This window comes from Excalfactoria chinensis, chromosome 1 (assembly GCF_039878825.1).
Source record: "Excalfactoria chinensis isolate bCotChi1 chromosome 1, bCotChi1.hap2, whole genome shotgun sequence".
NCBI lineage: Eukaryota > Metazoa > Chordata > Aves > Galliformes > Phasianidae > Excalfactoria > Excalfactoria chinensis.
This window is the reverse complement of record NC_092825.1, coordinates 177,569,855-177,587,572: the sequence shown is the minus strand read 5'-3', so window position 1 is coordinate 177,587,572 and position 17,718 is coordinate 177,569,855. Positions and strand designations below refer to the sequence as shown.

At 36.3% G+C, this 17,718-nt stretch overlaps 1 protein-coding gene across 31 annotated transcripts in view; it reads left to right on the top strand.

Annotated features, from left to right (window-relative positions):
- The window catches only part of DLG2 (discs large MAGUK scaffold protein 2), a 981,657-nt gene that overhangs the window by 579,604 nt on the left and 384,335 nt on the right, over window positions 1-17,718 (top strand). For all 31 annotated transcript variants that reach the window (XM_072326879.1, XM_072326883.1, XM_072326882.1 and 28 more), the window contains one exon: window positions 7,384-7,437. In XM_072326879.1, coding sequence (XP_072182980.1) covers window positions 7,384-7,437 — 54 coding nt within the window. The remainder of the gene's footprint in view (window positions 1-7,383; window positions 7,438-17,718) is intronic.

Sequence of the window (17,718 nt, the reverse complement as noted above, 5' to 3'; positions counted from 1 at the left end):
AGTCGAGATTTAAGAATATACCAGAAAATGGCATTGTTTGCACTGGTTAGATCTATTCTTTTCTGAAGTGATATGCTTTGACGCAGAGCTTGGAATATGCACTGAAGCACGGAAGAGATCAGATCGGAGAACAGAACAGATATCTAGGTAACAAATCAGTGCTTATGGTCCACTTTCTTTCCAAAAGCCATGAACACATTCTGAAGCGTTATTTCTAAATTCAGAATTTAGGCCTAAATTTCTGTTCAATGCTAGAACAGTGGTGTAAGAGAGGTTTCATCAATTTCTTTTGTGGCTCAGTAGAGATGTGATAATGGGACTTCTGTGTGAGTCTTATTATGGCACTTGGCATCCTAGAATGAGACAGATGGATCCACTCTATCTAGTGATAGGAAGGTTATCACCTTAAAATTTAATGGGTAATAACATTTAGCTGAATGATATCTTCAATGGAAATTCAGTGGTATCATAATTATCAGTCATTTTCCATAGAGCTTTTTGCATTGACATTTCTGTGTCCTTCAGTGGATCAGATACTGGGCAAAAAGTTACTGCTATGTTAACCACTGCTAATTCAAACTGCTGACAGTGTTGGGATAGGTGAAATTTAAACAGCTGTAAAGTAGATGCTTTCTTGTCACTCCTCTAGCAACCTGAGGATCCTCACACTGTTAGTTTTTCCTAAGACCCAAGTTATTTTGCATTTATTTAAATAATCTCACAGTTAATGCAGTTGTAAATAGGAAATAACTCCTAAATATTTGAGTAAAAACCAACACAAAGTCGCAGGCCCCAGAATAATGCCACCTTGTTTAAATGGAACTATTTACCTTTAAAAGGCTTTGTATGAGTTTACATTATATATATAGGGAAAGCCCTCAAGGATTTCTTGAGGATTTTTTCTTCTATTCTTGACAGCTGTAGCCTGCAAGCAAAGCTGCTTTTGACTTCTGTTTTATGTCCCTAAGTAGAGGTAGGATTGTTGACTGAAAAGTCACTCTTTAGATGTTCAGAGGGGAACCTTATCTTTCATATTTTCTCCCTAATGAAAAGTAAATGACTCTCTCCTTCTTACTTTCACAGTTTGTAATTCAGTTGTAAATATGACAAAGGTTCTGTGTGTTCTGTGATCTTGATGCTGCATAGCATGCCAGAGAATTAGTGTTTTGACATCTAAATTATCATTTAATTTTTCCTCACATAGAGTGTTGGTGTAACTATTTCTAACAGTTGTGGAAGGAAACTTAAGAAAGCATAAAAAAAGAATTTAAACTGATCCAGCATCAAACTCAGAAGGCTGCAAACAGCCTGAAACATTGTTAATAGAGATGCAGGATGCTCTTTTCATGTAAAAATACAGCTCAATATTTCAGAGGTTGTTTTAGAAGTTGGGGCTGGTGACCTGGAAAGATGAGCCTTTAAATCTATCTGCCAAGTCAGGTCTGTGAAAAAGATATCAACATCATATCCATTTGTTTTTAAAATGTGTTCTACCACTCAAAATTTCACCATGTCTTGGATTTTTCTTAAATATTATGTTGCAAGTAGTTATGATGATTCCTTAATAGAAAAAGAAGCAATTGAGAGTTCTGACTCAAAATCAGAACTAGGAATAAGCAGAAGTGAATACTGTGACTCCATGCCTTTTTGTCCTCTTTATAACCACTTCAAGTGCTTCCACTCTGACTTTCTTTTAAGTTGTGCGTTTGGTGGGAAAGCAACTAGACTGTCTGACTCACTGCAAGCAGAACAATCTCATATATATTTGTGGAAGCAAAGTCTGTTGTGCTCAAGTCGTTTAAAAAGGAAAAAAAAAAAAAAAAAAAAAAAAAAAATCTTCATTTTTTTCCCCAAAGCTATTCAAGTTTTGTCCCAACTATGCCAATCTGTCACTGCAGCTGTCAGCATGATGCCTTCTCTTCAAAGCACAGAGATGTCTCAGCTGAAAGCACTGCTTCTAGTCAAGGGCAGGAAAAAGGTCTGTGCAGTGAGCACTAGATATAAGGCTGACAGTCTGCATAGTACACTGTCAGGACAGTATAATACTTACCTATCAGTAAGGATTAGAGCAAAAAGGAAAGTGCATGAGGAACAGGGAAAAACAAGATCAATCCACTACAGTCAGTAAAATTCTTTTTTATGGAAGTTGTTCTGGATTCATTTTGCAACTGAGAAACTGGGAATGTATTCGCTATGGTTTTAAAATCTGACTGGAAAATCTGGGAGCTCTCTGCAAGCTACCCATCTTAAGAGAGGGTTATCTCTTTCATGAACTAATTATTACTGATTTTAATTCATTCTGCAAGTTAGGCAATTAGGCATTTAAACTTTTAAAATTACCTACAAAGAGATAGATTTAGTTCCTATCATAGAATAGAATCAGAATCGTTTGGGTTGGAAGGGCCTCTAAAAAGCCATCCAAGTCCTTTCTGGTAAGGCTGTGCTTTATTCTTACATACCTCAGTTTGTACTGGTAAGTGGGGGCTGCCACGACCAAGGTCCAGGACTTTGCACTTGGCTTTGTTGAACCTCATGCCTCTGAATGGCATCCCATCCCTCAGGTGTGTCATCCACACCACTTATCTTGGTGTCATCACCTACAAACTAATGACAGTGAGCTCAATTCTGCTTTAGATGTCATTGATGAACCAGTCCCAATACTGAGCCCTGAGGAATACCACTTGTCACTGATCTCCATCCAGACACTGAGCCACTGGGTAACAATTGAGCCACTGGGTACAATATTGCAACCAGTTCCTCATCCATCAAACAGTCCACCCATCAAATCAATATCTTTCCTATTTGGAGAGAAGGACTTTATGGGGGGCTGTGTCAAAGGCCTTACTGAAGTCCAGATAGATGACATCAGTGGCTCTTCCTTTGTACACTGATCAAGTTACACCATCACAAAAAGCAACAAGATTGGTCAGGCAGAACTTGTCCTTGGTGAAGTCATACTGACAGTTATCACCTCCCTCTCTTCCATGTACCTTATCATAGCTTCCATTGGGATCTGCACTATTAACTACTGTCAACCACAGCTTCTTTTAAAATGTAGATGAAACTGAGCCAGTTCTGCTAGTTGGCTTTATAGCTGGGAGAAGTTAGCGGGAGAGTAATTAGATGTCTTTTTGAAGACTGCAGAGAAGGTCAAGGGGCAAATCTAGGAATAACATTGTTATCTTTGTCTTCTAGGATGCCATTTCTTCTCACTTGGCCTCAAACTTAGGCAGATATTTTATTTATGTATGGTTATATAGAGTGTGACAGATCACAGTAGGCAGAGATTCTAGAATTTTTTTTTCATGCATTTGTTAATTTATGCACAGTTGGAAGTATTCTTCATGAGCTGAGGGACTGCTATGTTGGTTTTCTCTGTGTTCTGCTTAGATGAAATGGTATTTGCTTTTTAAGTCAGACTAGGTAGAGACACATGATGCCAGAAAATAAGATCCTTCTAACTGACAGCTACTAAACATCTCTTAACCTATCCCTTGAATAGCTTTGTTAGGATTACAGGACTATTTTGATCTTATTTTGTACTTCATGGTTAGCACTATATTTAAGGTTCTCTCCAGTGATTTCAAACAGTCTTATCACCTTTGCCTGATTAAAGCCTCCTACTTTACTTTTAGTGTGATCTACAAACAGTGCAAAACTAACAAAATCAGCTTTGATTCCTGCACTTCTATTAAAAGCAGTTTTGTAGCTCAGATCAGTGTTCTTCTAATTACCATACATTAGACAAACCAAAGGAAAGTGTATTGCATTACCTTATTGCCTGAGGGAACGACATGGAGCTGCATCAGGGGAGGGCTAGGGGGGTTAGGGAAAGATTCTTCATCAGAGGATGATGGCATAGAACAGGCTGCCCAGGGCAGTGAGCATGGCCTCAAGCTTCTGGAGTTCAAGGAGCATTTTGACAACACTCTCAGACACTGGGTTTTGGTTTTGAGTGGTCCTGTGTGGAGCCTAGGATAGGACTCTGTGATCCTTTGGGGCTTTTTCCAACTCAGGATATTCTGTGATTCTATATCGGCTGTGATTGAATGACTGTAGTTGCTATGTCCACTTGAAAATATTGCTCTGTGAATTTTCTCATGCTCATCTTTCTGATCAGGATGATATCTCAGAAACAGAAAATTGCCTGTTTGATACCTGAAGTTCAACTTTTCCAGTCAGTGAAGAATAAAGTAAACATTGTGTTAAAATAAATTTTGAATTTTGAATGGCATTCCTGCTTATGAACCTGTTATTTATGGGCTCTGTAGGAAGTATAGGTAGGGGAGATGATGGGGCAGGGAAGGATCATTGTATTCAAAGAAGTGGTTACATGGTCAGGGTTGGATAGGAGACTAACAAGAGGTGGTGGGTGTCTCTGGAAAATCTTGCCAAAGCTTACAATGGACAGAGGGATGTGATTAGAAAAAGGTAGATCAATTTCTGAAGACTAAATTGTTCCTTGTCATCTTTCTCAGATGAGATGATTAGTTCTGTGAATGAGGGAAAATCAGTGGTTGTCATTTACCTTGATGTAAGCAGGGCTATCATCACAAATTCTCAGCCTTGTAGCCAAGTGAGAAAGACAGTGACAGTATTAAGGGACAAATTATACACTGGCCAGACCACAAGATCTCAAGGTCAGCAAGTCAAAGTTCAGCTGGTGATCATTTACATTTACATTTACTGGTGATGAGCTGACTGAGTTGATGCTAGTATAAATACTTACTTCTTGATTAATAACTGGGAGGAAATTCTTGACTCAGAGCATGGTGAGGCCCTGGTACAGGCTGCCCAGGAAAACTGTGGATGCCCCATCCCTGGAGGTGCTCAAGGCCAGGCTGGATGGGGCCTGAGCAGCCTGAACTGGTGGGTGGCAATTACACCGTGACAGTGGGTTAGAAACGAGATGATATTTAAGGTCCCTTCCAATGAATGTCATTCTTTGATTTTATGATTCCTCAGCATGCCAAGAGTGCTGTATGGAGGATGACCTTGCAAGGCTATAAAAGTCTTGAAAGGATCTGAGCATTGTGAAGAATGCTCAGGTTCTGCCTGGGCTTGTGAGAGAGAATCAAGCAGAAAATGAATTTCCAAATGAAGTTCCAAGTGCTTTAAATATTCTTTTTAAGAGTGTTCCTACAACAGCTAGTTTCTGATTCAGAAGTCTTTTTATTTTGAATTTAGGATAATCATAGAACCATAGAATCATTGAATCACAAGGCTGGAAAGGACCTACAAGATTATCTAGTCCAGCCGTTCTCCCATTACCATTGCTACCATAACCACTAAACCAGATCTGGCAGCCTCCTCATCCAGATGCCTCTTGTACACTGCCAGGTCTCAGTGACTCCAACACCTTCCTGGGCAGCCATTCCAGTGTCTCACCACTCTCTGAGAGAAAAAAATTTTCTGTATGCCTAATCTAAACCTCCTCTGGTACAACTTGTGACCATTTCCTCGGGTCCTGTTTGTTGCCTGGGAGAACAAATCTGATGCAGATATAAGGTTTGTTCCTAAACTAGTTCAGACACAGTCAAATATGGTATGGGAATTATTTGGAAAATGATTTCTGAAAGATGTTTGCAATTTCAATATGGATTGCTTTTAAAGCAGTGTAAAGATGCTTTCATTCTGAAGGTTGCAAACTTTGTTTAAGTATGTCACTAGAGGTTTTCACTGTATATAACAAGAAGATCAAATCAATGAAATAAAAAATTTGGTAAAGACAGTAGAATTTTATTAAAAATAATCTCTTTGTTTTCCTGTTGGAAAGATATCATTCTTAAAGTATATTGAGCTCAATAATTATATAAGGTGAAATGATAATAATATAATCTTTTGTTTAACCTTCAGTGATAAGTAGTGTTATAAATCTTTACATATGCCTAAAGATAAAAATAGTATAATCAAATGACCTTCAACTTGTATTTATTTCATAGTGTCCTGTGTTATGGGGCACAATGAGAATAAATGTGTGTGTATCTTTTCAGATACTAAGTATTTATATAGGAGGATGCCCCCTCCATGGGGAAGCATTCACAGCCTGGCTGGATGAGGCTGTGAGCAACCTGGTCTAGAGGGAGGTGTCTCTGCCTAGAGCAGGGGGTTGTAACTACATGATCTTAAGGGTCCCTTCCAACCCAAACCATTCTAGGATTCTATGATTATATGATACTGAATTACATATTATGGTGATGACTGATAGATGGCATGATATATACAGACTCTATCTATTTCATTTTCAGTTTTTGTTCATGTGTTATGCAGTTGTATAGAAATAATGACATTAATTAATCATCAGTAGATGTTGAGCAATAATGTACAATTTCTTTGAACACAGAATTAGTTAGAATAAGTACATAAAAAATTGGAAAGAACCTGTGATACTCTCAAAGTATTTGAATCACTGCACTAATTAATGATACATTCTTAATTGGGGTTATGTTGCTTAGTTTTTGAATTCCTGCTGTGAATATTTGATGATAGAAATATGATCAGTGTTTTCAGTAGTGCTGTACTCATCCCTGCCATGCAGAAAGAGATTCTGTATTCTGTGCAGTTTTAAAGTAATGGCAGTTATTCATCAACTACAATACAAAATAGATAGCTAAATACTTATAAAACTAATACATACGAATCTACTTACAGGTCTCTAATACACAGTATCTGAACAAGGGTTATGCAGCTGGGTCAGATCAGAGCTAGGCAGCCACCAAACCACAATATGGGAAGGGGATGAGATTAGGGCATTTCAGGTGGATGCAAAGTAGCATCAATATGGGTTGCATCAGTGAGCTTAAGATCAGGTTGGACAGCTTTACAGCTCCACAAAACTTTTAAAACCAGGTCTATATTTTCAGCTCAGCATCCACTGAGTGTACATGAAGTGTGCAAGATATATAGCTTTGATTAAAAAATCTTATTATATATGTGCATATATATGTGAAAATTACATAGTTATATAATACAAATAAGTAATAGCTTAAATGTTTTACAGTGCAGAATTAACTGATTATTGTGGTTTTGCTTGAGCATAAAAAGGTAAGGGTAATAAAAGCCTCACCTCCAAGTCTGCTTAAATCATAAGTTGAATACATCATGTTTCCTACAGAAAGTGAATGACTATTTACTATACATTCCGTTTGAGATTCAAAGTCTATTGAACTTGAAAAGAGAGTGATCTGTGATTAGTAAGCTGAGAATCTATTTACTTCATCTGTATCTGATTGAATGGTACCCAGAGTTATGTGCTTTTATATGATGTGAGATCAATGGGAAGATAAGCTCTTATGCTTTTAATTTAGTATGTCACTGTGGGCATTTCAATATTAAGAATTTTCAGAGTTTTACAATTTTTCTCTCTCTTTTTTTTCCTTTCAGGCAAGCCCTGCCCCTATAATTGTCAACACAGACACCTTGGACACAATCCCTTATGTAAGTATTAATTTTGTGTAGTGTGTACATTTTTAAAATTATTTTCCTACATAAATTTTGCTTAGTGTTGGGTAGAAATTATAAACATCCTACAATTGATTGTCTTTTACAGGTGCATTGCTAGTTAGTTTCTGGAAGAAAAAATCAGTAATAAAGATGTTAGTCAGGTGATTTATGACACAATTACATGCACATAATTTGAAATTCAAACTTCAAGACATAAACTGTCATTTACTAAAATCAACCTTTCTTTGCAGAAAAAAAGGTGATTTCATTTTTTCCTCCTTGCTAGTAAAATGAATCATGACTGTTTACTTCATAGAGCAGCATACATCCATATTATGATTCTGGATTCACAGTACAATATTAAAAGGGTGCAAACTGCTCTTCCCATTTCTGTCTGTATTTCTTTTGTAGTTGACAGCTGTACATGGCAGCAGCACAAGTAGGTTGACTTTATGTTTACTTATTAATGTCTTTAAAAAAAAGAAAAAAAAAAAAAAAAAAAAAAAAGAAAAATACAAAATAAAACAAGTAGTATGAAGCTAGCCAGCCAATGTATGATCATTCTTCTTGTATACCTTTAGTGATCATTCCAAAGCTCCTAATTAATGTCTCTCAGCTGTCCAGTGCCCATATCTGTTTCTTACATTTCCAGTGCATAAACCTAATTATTTACCTATATACGTGATTATTTTGTTGATTTCTGTCTTGTAGAAGGCTACTAATGAGGAAGTTTAACAGGAGGTGTCCCTGCGAGCTTTTTTTGTTTCTGACAATTTATGATACTTAGAAATTATTGTTCAGGACACATACAAAGATCATAGCCAAGAGCAAATTAGAAGAATAATATTGCTTTAAAACGAAACAGCACCAAATCCCCTGTTGGGAATATCAACCATTGGGAAGAGTAGAAGAGTGAAATAAAATTTCTTTTCTTCGTTTGTATTCAACTTACTTAAACAGCTTTCTAGTTTCAGTTTTCCTTCTTAACATCAGAACCATCTGTTGTGGTCTCATTTCCAATAGGTCTGTCTTTACTTCAGTTTAATGAGACGCTTTAGACTTACTGTTCTCTATGGTCCATCAAGAGGCACATTGTGAGCCTCAGTTCTCATTTCCAGTGCTGGAGCTGTGCCCAGAACAGTCCACAGTTACAGCGTTAGAATTCCTAAATACAGATGCAATTACACTAGTGACAAGATGTTCAATCAGTATGATTTATTCCCTCAACAGAGTTTATCAATACTTACACAGTTTTATATTGCTTTTATACTAGCATCCCTTTTTTCTTAAAAAAAAAAAAGTAAAAAAACACACACAAAAAAAAAACAACAACAAAAAAAAACACATACACAGAAGTACAATAAAATGACAAAACTCATCCAAGAGAAATATTGACAGTAGACTGAAAAGTGCCTGTGTGTTGTTTCACTCTCCAACACATGATGTGATCTAGATAAATAAAAACAAGGTGCTTGTGGTTAAAAATAGACAATTCTGAGTTGGTTACCTTCTTGTATGGAAGAATTATGTCCCTTAGGAATGGAACACAACAGCACTACTAAAGAGGAACTAGCCAGTAATAAATGCCAAGGCGAAGCCTGTTTGCTGAGGCTACAAGTGAAGATGTGTGGGTTTTCCTTTACGAGTAAGCAGTTCATTCTCATTAGGATTTATATCATAGAATCGTAGAATCATAGAATTACCCAGGTTGGAAAAGACCACAAAGATCATTAAGTCCAACTGCAGCCTAACCATAGTACCCTAACTCTAACAACCCTCTGCTAAATCATATCCCTGAACACCACATCCAAGCGGCTCTTAAAAACATCCAGGGATGGCAATTCAACCACCTCCCTGAGGAGCCTATTCCAGTACTTGACTACCCTTTCTGTAAAGAAGTGTTTCCTAACATCCAACCTAAACTTACCCTGGCGCAACTTGAGGCCATTTCCCCTCGTCCTGTCACTTGTCACCCGTTAGAAGAGACTTGCCCCACTCTAAGCACCTTTCAGGTACTGGAAGAGGGCAATAAGGGCTCCCCTCAGCCTCCTTTTCCCCAGACTAAACAGCCCCAGCTTCCTTAGCCTCTCCTCATAGGGTTGATGCTCCAAGCCCTTCACGAGCCTCGTTGCCCTTCTCTGGATCTGCTGCAGTACCTCCGTGTCTTTTTTGTATTGAGGTGCCCAAAACTGGACACAGTACTTGAGGTGAGGCCTCACCAATGCCAAGTACAGGGGCAGGATGAATTCCCTAGTCCTGCTCACCACACCATTCTTGATACAAACTTGAACATTCTTCAGAAGGAGAAAGACTGACAAACATATGGACAAATGACCTCCTCTCCCAGCCTCATATTTAGGAAAGTGGTTTGGGATTCCCAATTACATGGGAAATGAATGCCATAACCACAAACGTCCTCCCTGTCCTACGCCTTTCACTGAGCATTTATTGTTGAGTGTAATGTCATATAGTTTAGGATTTTCTTTTGGTCAATTTTTGTTAACTGTCTTGGCTGTGTTTCCCCTCCTGGTACTTTTCCTAACCCATTTTAATCACTGCAAGAAAGAAGTTGAAGAGTGAGAAAAAGGGAAATCCTTGATGATGTGCAAGCTCTGTTCAGAAATACCGAAAACAATGGCATCTTGTCACAGTCATACTGTCATATGGACTGTTATAAAGAAAACTCCATCCCAGTTAGATACAAGATAGCCTATAGTACCATGTAGGTGTTACTGAGGTTTGTCACTATCTTAGATATTTGAGAATGCAGAGGAAAATCCAAAACTTCATGAGCTCAGTGTATAGTAATCTGGCTATGGTTATATCACTTCTCTTGCAGGAAATAGCATTTGGCAGATACGCTGTAAAATGCATTTGGGATTGGTTTGTGGTTTTTGTTGTTGCTGTTGTTGTTTTTTTTTGTTTGTTTCATTTTTGTTTTCCAGACAGGTCAGATAAGGGAGATAAGAGAAAGCTGAACTTAATTATTAATTTGAAATTTGAATAGGAGTTGAGCACATGCCTTTTAGCACTGTCAGGACTTACAGACATACCTGGAAGAAAACTGTGAATGACCAGGAACATCACTTGTGAATATGTAACTAGTCCGAGTGGATTAGTTATCTGGTAAATAAAGTATCTGAAAGTTATCATTCTTTTTTAATTATCATGAGATCTCTCCTTTAGCAATCCTACAGGAGCAAATTACTTTACAGGTTAGAGAAACTGAGTTTAATTACAACATCTCCTGTTCAGTGCTCGCTGCATCCGTAAGCAGACAATGATTGTCAGTCCTCTCTCATAACAGAACTGCCCAACACTACCAGGGGGTTGGAATTATTTTAGTGTTGTGATATTCTGCTCCCATTGTCATGCCTCAAAGTGTGCTTGGAGTCTAGCAAGCCTCCTGTTGGAGGAAAACACAGAAATTTTTAGGTCTGAAGACTTTCACCACACTTCCTATGTCCACATTCTTTTTCTCATATCTTTCTCTACTCTTTATTGACTGACCTTTAATTCTCTCCGTGCAATACGTATTCCACAAATCTGAGTAATTCTAAAGCAACGTGTTAAACCAAATTTAAAAGTGTGTCCAAATGAAGGCTAGGTTGGATGCAGCTGTGGGCAGCCTGATCTAGTGGGAGGTGTCTCACCCATGGCAGGGAGGTGGAATGAATGTGTCTTTAACATCTCTTCTAACCCAGAATAATCTGCGATTCTGTGCAAGTATGCATACTATGGAAGTGTTGGCATACTAGTTTTTGATTGCTGACTGAGAGCTTAATTAAGATGCTTTTCATGAAACTTCTCTAACGCTACCTGCTTATCTTTTTGCCAAAAAATGAGCTGTTTTCTTCAGCCTATTTCAAAAGTTTTATTGAAACTACATATAATTTTCACTTTGTCAGATCTGTGTTGTTTTGTTTTGTTTTGATTTTTTCCTATAGTAGCCATTGTTTCCAATGTACTTAACAAAGTAAAAGTGAAACACTGGAATAAGCATGAATTTTCAAATTTTGTTAAATAGTTTGGTCTATTTTACTCTACCATTACTAGCCACAGCTGATAACCTGGTAGATCACTTAGTAAGGTCAGCCAAGTTTCCATTTTTTTATATACCAAATGGAGACTTCTCATGATTCCACTTAGCTCTTGACTCAGGAGCTCAAAAAACTTTCCCCGTTTCCTTTTTGCTGTGCATGTCTAGTCCATTTCCATTTCATTGAACACACTGATATTCTCCAAGAATTCCTGAGTGTTATCAGTGAGAGAAGGGTGTATCTGAAATGCTTAGTATTCACAATGCATTTTCAAATGTAAGATTTTGAGTGGTCCACCAAAAATAAATTTCAGTTTTACTGTTGGCATATAACTGGTAAATGGTGTGATTTGTCTCATTAATGTCTTCATGTAATTAAACCTTTTGATTCTGTAGATATTATTAAAACCTTTCAACTCAGTAGCTGAAAAAATCATCCTATGAGGGACTGTTTTTCTTCAATATGCTTGTCTTTAACACGATTGAAGAAAAAGCCTTATTTTGATAAATTATATGTTACTTATTTATTATTTAGAACAGAAGAAACAGTTAATTAGCTTTGTTTCTAGGTTCAGTGACTTGAAAACCTTGGCTTGGCGAGCTTTGAACATGGGAATAAATTTGATAGGAAGCATCAGTGGTACAAAACAAATTATTCTGTGGCATTTTAAGCACAATTAAACATTTGTGGGAGTTTGTTTGTTCTTAATTCTCTGGGTGTAAATTTTAGATTCTATTGCATAATGAGAAACATTAATTTAATACTCTATGAATCATCTCAATTTTTCTGTTGCACAGAATAATCTTTATTTATTTATTTATTTATTTATTGGTTTCCAAAATGCTGCATAGTTAAGTGAAAAGTACTGGCATCATTTTCAGGAGTTGATGTGACCCTTCCTATTTCTTTTATGATGGAATTTGATTTTCCTTCCACCTTAACTTCATGTTCACCTTAAATTCTCCCAGATACTTTTGCTGGTCCCTTCCTCCCTCTACTTGTCACAAAGATAATAATCAGAAAATGGCTTGGGTTGGAAGGGACCTCAGTGATCACCTGGTTTACAACCCTTTCTGTGGACAGGGTTACCAGCCACTAAATCAGGCAGTAGATCAGGAAACCCATGGCCTCAACTAATCTGGTCTTGATTATCTCCAGGGGTGGGCCATCCACAGCTTCTCTGGGTAGCCTGTGCTTTTTTTCCCTGTCATTGAAATATCTCCCTTAAATGTCCCGTTTTAGTTTAAAACCATTTTTCCTTGTCTGAACACTATCTACTGATGTCAAACATTGATTTTCCTCCTATTTATAAGCTCTCTTCAAGATAAGACATATGCACTTTATTGTTCTTCTGGTACCAGTGATTTCCTTGTATTCATCTTCCATTATTCTTCCAAATTACTATTTATTATTATTATTATTATTATTATTCTATTATTGGTTTGCTTCTCTAACTATGCTGCCTATTCTAAAATCTGTGTGGTTATACTCATTTCCTGAGAAGTGATTTTCCTTTGATTAGGGTGGTTGTTTTTTGTTTTTGTTTTTGTTTTTTTTTTTTGCATTATTTTTTGTGTGCTTATAAAGGCCATGGGTACCACTGCTTTGATGGATCTGTGCATGGGGACACCCAGTACTCAGTTTCCTTTGATTGCTCCTATACTGGGAAGTCTGGAGGCCATTAGGATGATAAAATGGGGAGGCTGGGAGAAGGTTTCACCCTTTTTTGTCAGCCAATGAAAATTTCTGAGATTCACTAATCTAGAGGTTTTTATTGGATATTACAAAATAGGCACAGCATGGACCTAAAGAAGTAAGTTGAAGGAGGGTGGGCATGAGCAGAAGACATTTGACATTCATAACAAATATGAACTGTGCTGTGTAACTATGACTGATGAGCAAACACTTGAAGAAAGAAGTAACAGAGGAAAAAAGGGAAATTCTTGTCTGAAAGGATAGAATCTGATTTTTTTACAAAGGTAGAATGCTCTTGAAATTGGGACTTTTAAAATAATTAGTGTGTTAAATATATAAAAGTATATAAGTATTTATATACATTTACATTTGCCCATTTACTTAGCATCTGAATAAATTTGTTTTTTCCTCCTAATTAGTTTGGCAGTAATTTTGAAAGTTAGATTGCAGATCTTATTATCTCAAAGGTCTCTGTTTTTCAGATTGTTAAACAAGAGTTTTGCTTGTTTGTGTTTATACTCATCTTTGAGTCTGTCAGTTAACGTAGATTACAGTGAAAAAGATAAATGAGGTAGAGCTCTGTGCCAGCTTTTAAAATATGCAATGGTTTGGCTTCTCTGACTTTGTCCTTGAATTATAGAACAGCAATGTTGTTTGGCCTGGTCACAGCTGTGTTCTTCATGTCATCACTTCTGTAGTGGGATAAGAGACTTTTCTTTTAGAATAGTAGTGTTGACAAGATTGGCTTAATTTATGTTTGTAAAATATTTTTCAGACCATAAGTGAAAATGGTGTTACATAACACAAAAGAATGGAGTTAAAAATACAGATAGTATTAGTATTATTATCAGTAATAGAAAAATATATTATTGCATTCCAAAACCCAAAGCAATATGAATGGGTCTTATTCATAAGATTATTCATCTTATCCATCTGATTAGTTTTGCTTCTGTTTCATGCACAGTGTATCTGAAAAACAGAATATTTTGAAACGTTTCTTGAAAAATATATCATTTTGGAATGGAATATCTTTACAAAAAGAGCCAAAATGATTATGGAGAAAACATGTACCTGTTTTCACTAATTTTCTTTTATACATTTTGGAGGAAATTGTAAATGGTTGAGCATCATTAGAGAATGCTGGCTTTTAACATCAGCTTTTAACTAAGGGTAAATGCAAATCATTAAATAAGTGCAATATATAGGAGATTTATATTCCTTAGAAACAAGCACTACTTTGCATATTTGAATGCTATGTATCACAACATGTGAAAAATTAGAAGAAAACTGTTGGTCTAAATGAATATTAGCATCCTGTCAATCCATGGATTAAAAGCATCCCCTTATTACATATCTAATTACCTCTTCACAGTTTCTCTCTGCAGAAGTCTACTACTTTCTATTTTCAATTGTCTGTGAATAACCCTCACCTTGAGATTCGATCAAAAGTCTTTTTCTGTAGGCGTTTGATTTAAACTTTACCATTAACAGGAAATGAGTATTATTGAACTCTAAAAGAGAGCAATTGGTTCACTACCACTACATGAATTAGACTTTCAGGGGGGAGAAGCGAAAAAAAAAAAAAAAAAAAAAAAAAAAAAAGCTGGAGGATGGGTTTCTGAATACCCTTTGGCCATTAACATACATTGGGTCTTTTGGACTACAGTGAAATTGGTTTGAAATAACCCCAATAGCAAGACACAAGTTTCATAACTCTTTGTGAGCCCATTCCCATTGGGCAGTTCTTTTCATCCTTGCAGCCTTCACTGTAGGGAAGCCAGCAAGGCACAGCTCTAATCAGTCCTTTTCAGAGAGAAGTCATATATGCTTGTGTCTATACATACCTCTCCTCTATGCTCAGCTATACTTCATTTTTAATTCATCCAAGTGAATTTGTGCAGAAAACCAGCATGTTCTGAAGGTTTCAGAGCACAGCATGTCTTTCAAACTTGTTTGAACCACTTGAAGATTTCAGCCAGCCTAGAATTGCATTGCTCTAACAGTTAAGTGCTTTTGGAGTTTGTTTTTGTCTTGCTCTTCCTACACTGAATTAGCTTCTTCTCTTGTGTTATTTTTGAGATATTACACTATAGACCCATAGTTAACATTACTGTACTTTGTAGCAGTCAGCTAAAACTGTTCGGGTCTGTGGATTTGCAAGGATCCAGTGGTTAAAACAACTACTTGCAAATATGCCTTTATAGTATAACCCATGGTCTTAAGCCATGAAGCACAAGATCTTGAAGTACACAAGGATCTTTTCTTGTGTGGCATTAATTTAATTGTGAATTACTGTGTCATGATATCAGAATTCTGAGCTGAATTGCAAAATGTAACTTGAAGAGAACATATAAATGATTATTTACAAACTTAATGTCAGTGGTTTCAGACATGATGCTTACCTATTGACTTCACTCTACAGAAAGGTGTAGGCCTTAAATGAAAGCTGTTTTCAAACAAGAAAAAACTCTGTATTGATGTCATTATCTCAGTAGTTTTAATTTTACAAAAGAAGAGTTTTCCCATTCCCTAAAATTTCATTTCACAAAGGCTTTCAGACGTGAGAGAGGAGAAATTTTAAGTGCTGATGTCAAACATAGAAGTATTTCTTTGATCTTGGATAACCTAAGAAGCAAAGAGAAACTGCTCAATACTGAATAGAAAACTATTTTTAATGAAAAATGGAAAATAAAAATATTACTTTCTTATTTTATTGGAAATGGAAGGGCTTCATTTCCATGACCCTTCAATCCAAAGGTACGTATGTAACTTATTTGTACAAGGAAACTTCTTCTGAATTTCAAGAATATTTATTGTTTTTACCTGAAATTGATGTATACTCTACTTTGCAAAGTAACTCTTGAAGTTCAGCCAAGGCCAGTTTGCTGTTATCCTGGCAGAATGTACTGTAGTGTTTGTGGTTGTATTGGTTTGGAAAAGTTTCCTTCCTTTATATTCTTGTTTGTATTGCTTTTAACTTTATCCACTGCAGTTTTTATATGAAGTCTTTGATGTTGTTTATGTTGATTTTTAATAAGAATTTTGGAATGCCTTAAGTGTGATCTAACTAAATCTGAGTGAACACCATATCAATTTTCACAAAAATAAAAAATTAACATCTAAGATTGCTATCCAGGGTTCAGCTGATCTGGGAAACATTGTGAAAGCAAGGTCTGTGCTGTTGTACAGTGTATAGACTGTTTTGGAGTGTGACTCATGTCTAATTCGCATTTTACATAATAAAATGACATGCCACTCTTAATGCAGTGAATGGGTGAATCAGCCTCAGTGGTAAATTATAGTTTTAATCAGTGTTTATATGACCTAGCATTCTGAATATTGCTGCAAACCCAAATATATCACTGTTGATACTTGTTTTCCAGATCATAAAAATTCTAACTTCCATAATTTTCTGTAGAAGGTTGACTTACTTAGTTTGAGGGTCATAGAAAGCAGAGACACATTCATGAGATAAATGTCCACATTGTGGAGATCAATAATAATGAGAAATGACAACTGAATGCAATTGTTTTTTGTTTTTGTTTTGTTTTTCACTTACATTAACATACTAAATCATCTGCCCAGTGATATGTGTATGTAAATTGTTCTTCATGAAGGTGACTGTAGCTTATAACTTTCAATTCTTTTTAGTCTTATATTATTTGTACTGAAGAGACAATGATTTACATTAACTAGGCAGAAAACCACTTTACTGGATTTTGACAAGTGTTGTGGTTTCATTCTTTACCAATTTAATTGGGTAATAATGTGGCCATTATAATAATAACCCTGTATAAGGTCCAAAATCAGGACTTGAACTTTGCAACGGTGATGGAAAATTGAGGATAACATACTGTGTTTATCTTGAAATTATTGAGCTAGAGTAATTTTTCAAATAATGTGCAGAGTACAAGTTTGATTAATCACCTTGATTTCACCGTCATCTTTCTCTTTAATAGAAGCAGATTGCTGTTGTATTAATAGTGTTCTTTCTTACTCCATAAACTGTAAAAGTCTCCAACTGTTCGTATGACCTCTTGTTATTCCCCTAGAGGATAACAAACATAATTTGCAGCTGGTGCTTTCAATACGATTTTATTTCTTTCACAGACAATGGATATTACTTTGAAGGGATTTTGTGTAAAATAAATCAGAAAATTGCCTCTATTCTGTTCTCCAGGCATTTTATTTTCATGTAGGCAGACACGAATATGTTCTATTTTATGGAACCTTGTATCCATATATATTATCTTTGAAAGTTGTCCATCTTTCTTTCAAACTGGAGACCAAACTCCAGGAGCTGTTCTTGGGAGTTAATAAGAAGACTGATTTCATTAATAGGACAAGTTGGTCTTTAGTCAGATGGTGATAAGTTGTGCTGTATTAGCTGCTTCTAATGTGTTCATGGTTAATCCCTGTGAACAAGAAGTTGCACCAATTTTCTTTCTCTGAGCTAGAGAAAAGGAGCAGAAAACCACTTTGAATTTGGCTCAGCTGTTCAGATTGTCTTTTGCTTTTTTTCTGCAGCAGAATTAATTGG